Source organism: Melospiza melodia, chromosome 1 (genome assembly GCF_035770615.1).
Source record: "Melospiza melodia melodia isolate bMelMel2 chromosome 1, bMelMel2.pri, whole genome shotgun sequence".
Taxonomy (NCBI): Eukaryota; Metazoa; Chordata; class Aves; order Passeriformes; family Passerellidae; genus Melospiza; species Melospiza melodia.
Window position 1 is genome coordinate 36,596,214 of NC_086194.1, and position 14,466 is coordinate 36,610,679.

General features: G+C 35.9%; 1 protein-coding gene across 8 annotated transcripts in view; it reads right to left on the reverse strand.

The window, feature by feature from the left end:
- Positions 1–14,466, reverse strand: part of TBC1D5 (TBC1 domain family member 5) — a 317,794-nt gene that overhangs the window by 120,554 nt on the left and 182,774 nt on the right. For all 8 annotated transcript variants that reach the window (XM_063154185.1, XM_063154177.1, XM_063154169.1 and 5 more), the window contains 5 exons: positions 14,000–14,102; positions 8,221–8,309; positions 6,729–6,779; positions 6,566–6,635; positions 1,185–1,357 (listed from right to left, as the gene is read on the reverse strand). In XM_063154185.1, coding sequence (XP_063010255.1) covers positions 1,185–1,357; positions 6,566–6,635; positions 6,729–6,779; positions 8,221–8,309; positions 14,000–14,102 — 486 coding nt within the window. The remainder of the gene's footprint in view (positions 1–1,184; positions 1,358–6,565; positions 6,636–6,728; positions 6,780–8,220; positions 8,310–13,999; positions 14,103–14,466) is intronic.

Genomic DNA, 14,466 nt, shown 5'->3' on the forward strand with positions numbered 1-14,466 from the left:
AGTACTTGAGTTTACTTGGCTTGTTTTCCTCCCCCATAGGTAACTTATACCTATAAATTGTATTTAAGTAAGATTTGTAGAATTACATTTATCTTCCTAATGTAAGCTATTAATAAGTAGCTCAACTCTTCTCTTGAGAGTATATTATGTTGCAGCACTTTTTCATTTTACAGTAACATCAAATTAGACTTTAGTGTTAAGTATTGCAGTTATGGCCTGACATTTACACAGTCACCTTTTCCTTCCCTTTCTCTATTTTCTATTGAGTTGTTACATTCCACAACTGCATTTGGAAAGCCACACCTATAACATTTTTTTTTCATTTAAGGCAAAATCAATCTTTAAATCACTGCAAAAAAAAAATTAAAAAGTGTAATTTTCTCTGTCGCTGCAAAGGCATATATGGCTTGCCAACTCCTTAAGGAATGATCAAAATGAATCAAATTTCTAGAATCCCAGTCAATGAAGGCAAGACTCTTCTTCAAAACCATGGTCATTTCACCATTACTCATGGTTCACACAAATTTCACACTCTGTGTTGAGCCAGACTGACTACAGCAGCTATAAATATTTTGGATTCAGTGCTGCACAAACACATCCAAAGTCACACCTGGCCCAACAATCCCCCCTGGAATGGGGGTATTTAATACACAATCAGCTGACTGGATATGAACCAGCTTCATGGAAAAGGGAATACTTGGGCTGACTCTGTACACACACAATTTATTATACCTATGCCTTTACTCTTAACATGCCACTCGCCCTGTATTACCAGCATCCAAAACCCCATACACAACAGGGAAAAGTTCACTGATGTTAAACTGGTGATAAAATTAAGTAAACAAACCACTCATGCTAATTGTTTTTTATGTCCTATTATCCCACGTGTTCTTACAGGAGAACTCCACGCAGACTCTGTACTTGATTCAGAAAGTACAGGAGTCTTCCTCATCAGGGTTTCTAATATGCGGCTGAATGGACTTTATCTGCACTGGAAATGACAGTGGTCACAGCTGCAGCAGTAGGGTGGCTTTTACTGTAATGCTGCAAAACAAATAAGTTCTAAGAGATAAGTACTTCTTTTTAGTCCCATTCCCTAATCCAAATTTTAAGGGGAAAATTTCCTAATATAGTGAAGTAAAACCCCCAAGGAATTAAATGAATAATGATTTGCAAACACTTACAGTCCATAAATCTGTGGAGCAATTTCCAGTCGGTTCAGATGCATGTACAGCTCAATATCATGTTTCTTCAGCAGATGATCCTGAATTTGATTTACTTTTGCAACAATAGCAATAGATGGCCCCAAGTCCTGTGGCCTTGCAAAGGGCATGGGTGTCACCATCACATCTTTCTCCTGCAGACAGAGATAACAGGGTGAATAAAAGAACAAATCACGAAGCCTTACTATCTAAAGGGATTGTGTGCAGGAGATTTCATTTGTTGCAAACACTGGCTCCCAAAAAAAACATAGTAATAACTCATTTCTTTTACAGCAGAAGAGGAATCTCAAGCATCCACTTCTGTGGAAAGTATTGTGGGATTCCCTCTCCCAGGAGTGCCAAGGAGTGCCCGTCATTCTGCGCATCAATTTTTACGTGCATGCTTTACTTTTCATGCTCTGACAAAGTGTTGACAGCTTTATTTTAGCTTTAATATCAGCAGTCTGAGTCAGTCCAGAGTAAAGCAGATGAATGGTAACTCAGTAGAGAATATATGCCCTTAGAGAACAATAAATTGCATACCAAATAGGAAGTAACTTATTTTCAAACAATCCTTTCTAAACAGGCTTCCCTAGCACAGAAAATCTAGTGGCTTTACCTTAAAACTTACAGTTTCTGATAAAGCATCAGAAACTTCTAAAGGAAAAAAGAAATAGAACAATGAGACAGCAGTTGGTTGGACCTGAAGGCTGTGCAAACTATGCCATGAGCTACAGCACAACACACCTCAAGTGAAAACCAGTGGAGTATTAGCATCTTTGAACAGGAACGGCATTAAATTCATTCTTCGTGCAAAACAGTGAGGTATTATTGAAAAAGAGACAGAACGCTAGAAAGAAATGCAGTAAATAATGAACTGGACTGAATAGGAAACATATAAAAAGGAGAAGCAAAAATAAAAAAGGAGAAGTCAAACCTATCAAGAGAAAGACAGGAGGGCAGGGAAATGGAGAAATTATCTGTTAAGAACAATGTTAAGGTTATAAAACAGGAAAAATTGGAACAGAAAGATGAGAAGAATTTTGCAATGACTTTGCCACAATCTGTCATCATGACCTCTGACCCAAAAGCTTCACTTTGAAAAAACAGCTGCTGTTTTTCTACACTTTTGCTCACTATATTAATAGAGAATCATTATCCAGCTCAAAGGGTTAATAATTTCAGGGAGCTACATTGCACTTTACATTGTTTAGATACAAACTCACTTGTTCCAATATTATGAAAAGAGCGTTATTTTTAACATTCAATAACAAAGAAAGTTTATTTTTGTTGTGTAAGCTATTCCCAGTGTCATTTCCTATGGTTATTTCAAAATCACTTACAACACGGTTTAACAAAGCAATGGGCAGTGAACATTTAATAATGTCTACCAAAGTGTCTATTTTTGAGTTTGCTTGAAGTACCTTTTCTTAATTATTTGATTTCTGCACTGCAGAAAATATGGTAGGATGTTGAGCAGTGTTTTCAGGTAATATGTTTCTATTTAAGGACCTGATTGATTATAAATTTATCTTAAAATCTGCTTAATTGTTGCTTTTCTATGGCAATTGCAGCGAAGGGACCGATCTGTCTGTTATAGTGTGGTAGTTTAACCATGCTATTGTGGTACCAAGACATATTCATTTAAGATACTCCAGCAAATCACTTGACAAAAGCTCCCTTAGACTGTCACATAAAGCTCACTGACATAGCTTGTATTTATTCAAAATCTTTGCTATTTTAACAAACAGGAATTTAAAATAAAACATCTAGAGGCCAATAGGCAATTCTGTTACTTAGTTAAATACTGAAGTTCTTCACAGCTGCAGGTACATTAAGAAAGAATACTTCTCCTACCTCATTTTAAAAATTATTCTAGTAAATTCTTTCTGACCAAGCTGGGCAGCATTCTTTGTACTCTGAATTTTATTTCTGCATTGTATGGCTATTTCCTATAATTTCAGATCCATTTCACTATTTTCTTGATCATATGCACGAGTGCAAAATATTGAAAATATTTTAGGTACCCACTAGTATTCTTATATACAGAAAACCACTCTTAAAGCTTGATATGATAATATTGCCTTAATGTTAAATGTCAGTCTATATTAATTTTTTTCATAAACATATGGATTTATCTTTGAAACCAACCATAAAAGTCTGTAACTCTATGTGTTTGTAGACTGTGCATATTCTGTCATTTGGCACACATCTGGGGTATAAACTTTATTGCAGTTTATTCAAACTGACTTCAGCTTCACCACTTCATGCATTCAGAACTCCGATGACTCTGAAGACCTGTGTTTTTAAGCTTTTCTTTATTATAGGTATAAAACCTTATGTGGAAAGCTCAACATCAGAATCCCTCTGCTTATGTGAATTTGTAATATGAAAAGACTAGCTATTACTCAGTTTAGTCTTTACACCATTAGTTGTCTGTGGGTTTCAAGCCATCTTTACAAAATTACAAGACAGATTATTAAACCCTGGCTCAAGTGAGGAAAGATTGTGAATATCAAAAACTAATGCAAGCTTCCACTGTGCCAAAATTGGAGTTATTTGTCACTTGCAGCATTTGTGCACCTTGGCATAATGCAGCACTGACACATTGCTGACTGTCAGACTGACTGACTATCAAACATGGCTAAGTGTATCCAATAGTATAAGCTGGCTTGCCTTTTCTAAAAGCAGGAGATAAGTAAATGGTATCCATCAAAATGCAGTTTATCAGCATCTCAGAAATTAACCCTATTAACAGAAATCTTCAAGGCATGACAGAATCTGTGAGGCAGCAGCTGCAGCCAATATCTCAGCCTTGCCTGTCCATGCCTCCTGATTCCGTGTACTCCACCAAGAAGCTCGGTGGAAGACTAGAGTGCAACAAAGTCATGTCTGTTTTCTCCTCTCATGCAATTTGGTTGAGAAAATGACAATACCTCTAGTCAGTTGAAATTGCTCCAAAAATCACATAGCTGGTGTGAAACAAACAGCCCAAACAGAAAGATGCTCAAATAAACTAATAAAACTAAGCCGCCAAAATGTTTAACTAGAAATGATTCACAGTGCTTGTGCCTAAGCCAAGTGGACAACACAATACTGTGCTCCTGCTCATACTCACTACATTATTATCTGCCATGTGAGAGAAAACACACATTTTCTTTTTGTAAGCCTTCAGGTCTTGCAAAAAGATTTGAGTGCATGTGTTTAGTCATCTATTACTAACTAACATCTATGAAAAATAAATGTTCAATACTAAAAGAATGTGGTTCACAATAGAAAGAAAAAATGAGAGATGGCTCAGAATGTGCTGTATTGTTTATAGGAGAGCACCAGATTCACCTCTAAGAACAGTTTAAATATGAATGCCAGTGAAATGCAGCTAAAAACTTCAGCAAAGTATTAGGAACAGAGTCACCAAGTGCTGTCACAAAACATTATCTACCAGAACACGAACTGGAATGGCTGGTAGTTGATACTAATACAATTTATATATTCATGCATCTAGGAAACAAATGCTACAGCAGTAAAGAGAGGCTAGGACATAGTACAAGTATAAACTGAGGACAGATTTCTCTCATTAACCACTAGGGAATGGAGTAGCTGGAGAAGCTCCTCTAATGGCAATTGGGAGTAATGGAAACAACTGTTAGAGGCTGTAAAATGTAACATGTCTCTCAGAGCACACAATTTCATTGCTTCCTTTGTGAAGATTCACACTTTACTATGTAGCTAACCCTCAAAGTCACGATTGTAAAAGGCATATGTACAAGAAAGGATTATTAAAGATTATACATGTTTGCAAAGAACGAAAACAAACAACTAGATATTAATCCATTCACTTTGCTCTGTTAATTTTTTATGCCATGAAAGGACTGCAAAGGGCAATGTAAATTTTCACCTTCTACCCAAGCACTGCAAATCTGTAGGCAGACCTATTTATTTTCTGGAATAAAACTGAACCTCAGACTTTACCACCTCTGTCATGCAAACTAGAACAAATACATTTGAATACACTGAATTTTGAAAAGCTACACTCAGAGAAACATATCTCACAGCCTTTTTTTTGAAATAAAAGTGCCTATGTAGTAACTTCATAAAATTTGTATCTCATATGCTTTGTCCCTAGCTACTGAAATTATATAAAAATCCAAATAATTTATAACTGTAGACAGTTTAGGCTAAGACACCAATGCTCCATATCTGATAAAATATATAATATTTTAAATATTTAGAGGAAATAGATGGTTTTAAATGAGTCTTCGGTGAACAACTTTCACTTCATTAGACTGACAAAACCACCATTCAAACCAGTACTCCCTAATTACAGTTTGCAACTATAGGTTTAGGTGCACACATATGGACATCCATAACCAAATGAATTCTCATGAAGTTTTTGTTAACTCTAGATATTCTCCCCATGTTCCATGTGAAAAATAGTGAAGTGAATCAAACTGAAACTAAGCTGGGACACCAACTCTTTTAGGATACAATACACTGAAAGCCTTGGCAATACCCATAACGCTGTTAATAGTATTTTGCTAGAGCCTCCACACATACGCTCCATCACACAAATAATTTTCCTGAACTAAAAATAAAAGAGAAACATGAAGATGGAAAGAGACAAGAAAAGAAGGTTGTCACAGGAAATCTTGAGCAACTGACTGAGGGAATTGTCCTTTCTGCCATGAATGAAAAAATTCAGGCAAGGACTAGATGGTCTCTAGAAGGTCCCTGCAAAGGAGGGTTCTGTAAAACTAAACTTAGAACACTGCAAAAGCTTTTTTATGAAAGCAGCAACATACTAAAGTCAGTAGTGTCCATACAGATACACCAGAGATTTGAAGGCAAAGACATTTCCTCTGTTTGAATATTCTAAGGTTAAGAAAAAAAATGAAGGAAATGGAGTTATTATGTCAAGGAAAGATACACCCTGACATTTGACAGACAGTCTACAGGTAAAGTTTTGGTTTTAAAGCAAATTGTTTGTAAACAGCTGAAAATAATTCATGCCTTAATACTTTACCTATTTAAAGTAACATTTGCACGGGTTTTTGGCACACAGAAGTGCCTATGACAGGCACTCTTTCAAATGCTATGCAAGGACATCACTTATGTACAGAAAAATCTGTGTCTGTACACTTGGCTTTGATTACCATGGGATCTTTCAACAGATAGAAACTCTCACCTGAAGACATTCCACAGGTGCTTATGACCAAATTCTGAAGAACCTTTAAAGACTGTAAACTGGTTTGAGACTGCTTCAACCAAGTTAAGAGATGTCTAGCTAGCTTTAAAGAACATCAATCATATTAAAATCACATTTGCTTAAGAGCACAGTAAGTAAATTTTAAAGCAATATTTACCTTCTGACTGTCATGTTCAAAAGTTGAAAACCAATGTTCTGCTGTTTTCATAAGACGTGTGAACATTGCACTGAAAGGGAACAACCCAGAAACTTGGTGTTAAACAATGGTGTCAATTACAAATAAGAGCAAATTAAATGTAAAGAAACTTGTTAAAACTTACTAGGCATCATGTTCCAGATATTCAGGATTCAAAAGAACTTTCATTTCCTCACTGCAAAAGGCAACAGTGAACAATCCAAATGTGAATGTTTATTTTTGGTCAGCGTTCTCCATGTAGTATTATGTATTTATAAGCCAACTTTCATATAAAGTGCAAATGAGAAAACTAGCCTTTTTAATTAAAAAGAGCAACTCCATTGAACAAATGAAGTCTTTCCTTTTTATAAAGATCAAAAACAAATTAGCTGCCTTGTCTGCACTACAATGAAGTAACCATCTAATTATTCCAAATAACAAATTACTGAATGTCACAATGTATTATTTGAATATGCTTGATCTAGAATAATTGATTGCTGCACAATCTATCACTGTTTATCCTAAACAAAAAAAAAATGGTTACTGGTCAAATATGCAGTATCAAAACATTAATTTATTTTGTTTTAATAGCCTGTATTTTTATTGTACTTTAACAGCAATTAATCAGTGACAGCACCTCTTTTCCATCTACTTTGCTGCATAGCTCTACTTTTTCAGTGGGCATGGAACAGAATGCTGTACATAACACATGGTTATTTTAAGTTGTTTAGCACTGAAGAGCATCTTCTAGGTAATTTTAGGATATCTAAGGACAGACATTGAATAAAAGCACACACTTGTAGATAATCATCTTAATGCTTAACTCCCTTTGGGCAGTCACATTGCAGGGTACCTACAGAGGTTATATGATATTGCACACATAATTAAATTAGCTTTTATTCACTGCTGGACTCCAGTGTGCAAAAAACCAAACAAAATGTCCTAAATATCACAAGAATGAAACTGGTTTCTTTTTTCTTTTTTAATAAAAACTAAAGCCTTACATATGGGGCACGAATAAAAGCAGACAACCATTTGATGCAATATTTTATATGTATGAGTATGACTGCATGCATACACACATACTTTTGAATGAAATGGAGGATCAATAGGTAAACATAATATTACTACCCAGTCAAAGAATAGTTGGATATCCAACTGCAACACTGCAGGTGATGAAAGAAATATCAATCCCAAAAATTTGTCTTCAATTATTATTTCCCCTTTTAAGATATGAGGAAAGAGAGTTGGTGGTAAGATGTCTACTCTATGAGTGGAGCTCACTGATCTGTCTACTCTCTGCAGTGACAAAAACAAAACAACTTCTGGCAATAAGGATGAGGTAGAACAACAGGTAAGTATGTAAGCTTTGAGATTAAGGTTTTCCGTAGATTTCTTGTCTCCCTATTTTTTCACCAGCCAGTGTCTGTGATGAGGCCAATGTCTAAATCTCAGAAGCTGCAGTCGGAAAGATGAAATAAAGACATTCCCATCAAAGCACAAAGATGCATTGATTTCTGATATTAATTTATGAATCATAAACAAAGAATTATGGAGCACATATTTATAAGCTATAGTTCAGCCAACTTATTTTTTAAAGAAAGACGCTTTTTATACAAATAAAACACAATGCTTGCCTTGGTTGTGCAGCTTCACTGGCATGTGAAAAAGCCTGGTGGTCACAATGCAGGATAAAGACAATGGGAGCTAGAAGTTCATGCATGCCCTGAACATAAAAGGAAAAGCAAAAATATATTTAGATTTTCCAGTCATATAATAGCTCCTAATACACAGCATAAGGCAGACAGCAATATTAGGTCCAGACTAACTAAAAACATGAACATTCATTCACAGTGTTAACAGAACAGTTTCATAATCAATGGCTTTTATCTTAAATTCTGATTGAAACAAGTTAGTCTCCCTTCTTCTAACACAACACACAACAAATTGGCAATGGTAGGCAACCCTGCACCTGGCAGTTTACTTCAAGATCTGTGTTCATAAATATGAATTTTATTTATGATAATTATAATAATGATCTACAGTACAGAGATCTGCAATAGAGAAAAATTGCAAAATGTAAAATTATTTTGTATTTTATAATGTTCCAAAACCATAGATAAAAGTGCAAGAGTAGGCTCCAAAGGAGACAAGGGTAGCTATTTGGGAAAGAAAACAAAACTTTAATTTCTAAAGACATAAGAATTAAAATGAGGTTTTGGGGTTTAACAGTTCTCTTTCAGTTTCTCATAAGTTGTTATGTCAATATTCAAAATAAACTCATTAAACACGATGCATAGAAGACCTGGTACTGTTCCGTTGCAGAGTACTACTTATATATGTAATCTATATTAAGAGACAGAAAAAATCAGAAATAGGCAGGAATCAGAACAAAAAACATGGGTGGGCAGTTGAGGGCTTGGGCTGGCATCAGAAGCATGGCTGGGCCACCCAGGAGAGCTGGGATCCCAGTGTTGGCACTAGGACAGCAGGTAGGAGCTACAAAGGCCCTAGGCTGGGGGAGGCATCAGCCAAAAGAAGGGAAGGGAGTCCTTTGGTGATGGAAGGGATGTGGGATGAAGGATGGAGATCTGTCTGTCTGCCTCTGGGCACAAGGACCACTCTAAGGGGAGGGAATTCCGGACCTCTGCCCAAAACCACCAGTTACAGCAGAGGTTTGATGCCAAGTGCCCAGGCTACCCCTGCTGGGCATGGCTCTGGATGGAGTCCTTGCCCAGCTGTAGGAAGAAGAACCTGCTGCCACGACTGCTCCAGCTCAAGGGTGCAACTATTTCATCTAGTGGAGCCCCAGCCCCAGCTCAGGGGAGTGCTCTGGGCAGACAGGGGTTCCAGGTAAGACTATCTCATCTATCCTGCTGCAGAAGGAGCACTGGCGCTGGTCCACAAGCACATCAATATTTCAGGTTGCTGTCAGGAGTCATGACAGCTGATGGGTGACCTGAGCTGTTCTACTTTTAATAGGTGCAGCTCCAAGGTAGGAAGCCTCTGCACTTGCTTTTCCAATTCCCTCAGCGACGGACAGAGACGAACACCGGAGATGAACACTGGAAGTGTTACATGCTTGCAAGCTGCCCTGCTGCTTTGCTGGTACCTCAGCTGATATTCCTTACAGCACCTGAGAAGTGTTCAACACCAGTAAGTTATCTTATCAGCTACATATGTACTGAACACATCCACTAACTACCAAAACCCTTAAACTTGTATTGGAAGTAATGGGGATTTTCCTTAAGTAGTCCCAACTGACCTGAGAGGTACATGTGGAAACCTTCTCTACATCACCATTTTGAGTATGCTTGGATGCACAGTTTTTGACAATAGTTTTGATGATCTCTCTGTATGCCATCAACAGAAAGCCTAGGAAATTTAATTGTAATTTTTTCAGGACTGAGATGACTGTTAGAGCCTCAGTGGCAGGGCTGAAGTTCAGATGTTTTCTTTCCCTTCCTATTTCTGAACCTTTAGGGGATATTTTAAAAGATGAAACCTAGTGAGAAATTCAGTTAGGAAAAACAAAATAAACGAAATCCATTTGATTTCAGAAGCTGATGTAAAACATCACAAATGGGTTAGATTACAAATTGTAAAGTTTAGATTTCTTAAAATATTATGGTCATATCAAAGGAGAAAGGTCCAGGATTAGACAATATATAAGTGGCAAAAAGATTGAAATAACCAGGGTTGTACTTTCACACATACGGCCCTTGCTTAATTAACAGTTCCACATCTAATCTTTTATTCGCCCTGATATACTACAGATGAAATAGGAGAAATGGAAATGCCAGAAAACTTGACTATATAAAAAAAACTACCACCTAAGCTGTAAACATATAAGCAGAAGAAAAAGGAGGACATAAAATAAGAATTAGTTATGAAAGATAAAAGCACATCACACATTCTTCCAACATAATAATATATCAACTCCATAATAAAATAGAATCATAATGTGGCTGCCCATATATAACAAAACCAAAACAAAAAGATGATGAAATATCAGGATTTCAAAAAGATACCTCTGATCTTTCAGTTACAAGAGTACTTCAAATGTTTAGAGATTTTTAGCTTGGCAAGAAAAGCTACCAGTGTAATATGCATACACATATTTTTTCAATGCTACAGTTTACTAAAACTCTTTAGTGTTAATAAATAAGTTGACAGAGCTCAGATAATTTTATGACACTTCCCAGCTACAACAAAATATTGATTTCATAATACAGTCTATGGTTTAGAAAGAAAACCAGAATTATAGCATTCTTACAATGACAAGTGCATCAATGTATTTCAAAATTATATTGACTTCTCTAAGGGCAATCAAATCATGAACAGACAATAGTTACCCTAGCGATTTAGCTTAATTTTCACTATTTCATTCCAGTGTAACCAGGAGCAGAATTTTGTCACCAGTCTTACAGAAGAGCTTTAAGGGGAGATTTTACATTTTCTTAAGTACAATACACTATTCTCTTTAGATTTTACATTTACAGCTGCTATTTAAAAATTCAGTGATCCTAGGGAAGATTCTGCCTTTAAAAACTGTAATACAGCTCCACAACATTCTACTCCATTAGACTAGGGATACAAATATGTTTTTCCTCATCAAATAAAATGTTCCTCCACACTGGCCAAAAAACCCAGAAATCCTACAAAGACAACCTGCATGCATACATGCATATTAAACAAACATTATTGATTGCTTCTTGTAATGCTGATGCTATGTAGTAGTTTCAATAGAATGCTGTAAGTATGCAAATTGTCAAGGAACTACAACTTCTTCCAAATATTTTGGAAGATAACATAGGGTAGGGACGGATGCTGACAGACAAAAATATCAGTCTTCATTCATTGGCCAAATTTTATCATTCTAATGGCAATTGTATCTTTTGTATGTGGTCATACAAATAAGACAGAGGAATTCTCATGGATGACAACAGGACCAGTCCCCATGATGGAAACTGCATATGAAGACAAGCTCCTTAATCTGGGCTTTGTATTCAGGTCACTGTGGAGACAACAACTTGGAGATTATCTGCTACTGATAAATTAATGGTAACCTTCATTTTCTCAAAAATATGCTAGGCTTTGCTGTAGTGAAAATTATTATTATGGGAAGTGGGGCATGAGTCTGGTAAAAACACTATGTCAGGGAGACTGACTACTAGCTAGGTATTCGACAAAAAAAGGAAAAAGCATATCCTGTTGACTATAAACCATTTATTTTCAGCTAATTCAGAGAAGGGTAATGATGGTCATGAAAAAAAAGTTCTCTAGCAAGAGAGGAGCATGGGGACTAAAAAGGAGGATCTTATTAACAAGCTAAAAGGAGCATTATTTTTAAAGAAATCCAACCAAACAAACCCACTCTTTTAAAATGAGGTAAGAAAAAAACATAGCTCCTAATAAAAGTAACACATGTCTACAACAAGAGAGGAAAACCACTATAATTTACTATTTTGTGGACATGGCACAGCACGGCAAGACTTGGGTGATATACTGAACACACTTTGAGAGGTTAAATCAACAGTTTTTCATGATCCACATTAATTTAATTTTCTGCACTTCCTCTCCTCTTCATCCTGTAGCAATCCCTTCCTGGAACTACCATACTACTGATGCACACTAGTTGAAACAGAGGTAAAGAAGTTTTCTTTGTCAACAGCCTGTAGGCTCACAAAATTGAACCTGTTCTTTTATCTGCCTATGTTCATTTAGCCCACCAAGCAGTCTTTATTAAAGCTGAGGCATCAGGCAGTCAAAGTTCATTAATACCATTTATATAATCTCTGCAGTTTCAATTAACTCAGCAAGACATTCTACTACATGATAACAGTCTCATTAATTCAATAAAATCCCATAACTATTAACAATATGGTCTATGTTAAACGGGGTGTCACCTAGTAGAAAATAATAGCTTTAACAGCTTGTGATGAAACGCAGTGCTTTTTTTTTTTTTAAATTTGATCTGGCTAAATATTCCATCCCTATATAAAAAGGTATTATTTCTTGCTAAGGAATCAAGAGGATTTTAAATATGAGCAGAGGGTAATTAAGTCCTTTTAAGTCATATCAAAGAGTAAAATAATATTCTTGTTCAATAAATGATAGACTGAATTAGCTGGAATGTGTTCTTCCATTTCCCCACCATCAGTACTCTGGCCTATATTCACTAGAAAGAGGAGGCTGAATACTGCTAAGAATTTTTTTAGAAGTGCCCTTCAAAACACAGCTCCTAGATCTCATTTTTATTGTTCTTATGCAAACTATTCCTTGCTTACTGTCTGTCAAACATGAGAAATAACATGTTTCATATGTTTGAGAGCTATATAGTCAATTTTTTAAAATAATCTCTAAGAAATTTTTCAGAAGTAAGTGTTCTTTCAACTCATATGCCCTTTGTTTCCATGAAAGAACCCTATTCCCTGGCTTGAGGACAGGGTGGTCACCGACCATGCCTGAAAGCATAGATTGTTTTATTACAATCTATAAATCTTATAGATTTATAACAATCTATACAAATCTTCATTTACTGAATCTCTGTATTTTTGCCATGACAAACTTCCTATCTTCCTAAAGTTGGCTCCTGTACAGTTTATCCTTTGTCCAAGCAGACAGAGTATCCCTCGGTTTGTCAGTCTCTACTCAGCCTACAGATAACTGTGTGAAGAAACAAATACAAATATGCTTTGATTGATATTCTGCATATTGGTCTTGCTATATGAATACAATATCATGTTTATAGTTACTTCAAAATCTTCAGAACAACTGCTGAATTAATTAACTTACTAACTCTGTGGATGCAGACTTAGTGCAACTTAGGCTTTCTTTACCATTTTATCAAAAATGGTTTGAGCAGACTCTCCTTCAATAACTGTAAAAGTTACTTCTTCACTCAAGAAGATTTTGTCAGCTGCATTGTACTTGAGTGCTACAAGGTTAGTTAAAGATCTTTTCTCTAAAATACTGCATGGCTTTAGCACTTTGGGGAAGAACTTAAAATATTATATAAAACTTAAAATAGTAAACTTGGTCTAAATTTCAGAAATCCTGTGCTTTTTGTTTATTCAGTGCCATTTTAAATCCTGATGTGTACTTTCTTTACCTAAGCAGAGAAAAGCTTTCTTTGATTTTTTTTCTTTCTTAACCAATGACAAAGAAAAAGATGTTTACAAAGAAATTCAAAGTTAGAAAACTTAGCAACCTTAAAGAAAACAACTTAAGGTACTGTGTTATGAGCAGAAAGCATATGTTATTCAATGAGCTTACTTACCAACCAGCTGACAAGCAGCTCTTTGATTACTTCAGCATTATAATACAACTTCAGATACAACAGAGCTACATTATTGTCAAACCATATAGAAAATGTTGAGTCAATGAATGCCACCTGTACAGTATTTTCATTACCTGTTTATAAAGCAACTGCTCATTTTCTCTGGCGTAGCAGAACAGAACATCTGTAAGAATTTTCCTTACATTCTCTTGCTGGAAATACTGCATTTCAGGAAAGCTGAAAATGAAGCAATACAGCAAGGGTAAACAATAGAGTGCACAGAATGCTAGTTGCTGGTCTTCTAAAAGAGGTTTTAGGTAAGAGCATCTCCCTTGTCTGCTTTCCCACTGCTCTCTGCAGCTAGAGTTACATACTTCTAACAATTTGTTACATTTGTTTTGCAACAGAAATTATGAACACTGTTCTTTAATATCCACCAGTCTGCTACACAGGTATGATGATATCACAGTTATATTTCAATAACTAATCCCTTTTAATCTCATTAAAGCTAGACATCTGCAAGAATGAAATACAATGGAAGAAATGGAAGAATGGATTAGAGTATGTCTGATGACATGCATACACAAGTGTTCTGTATTTC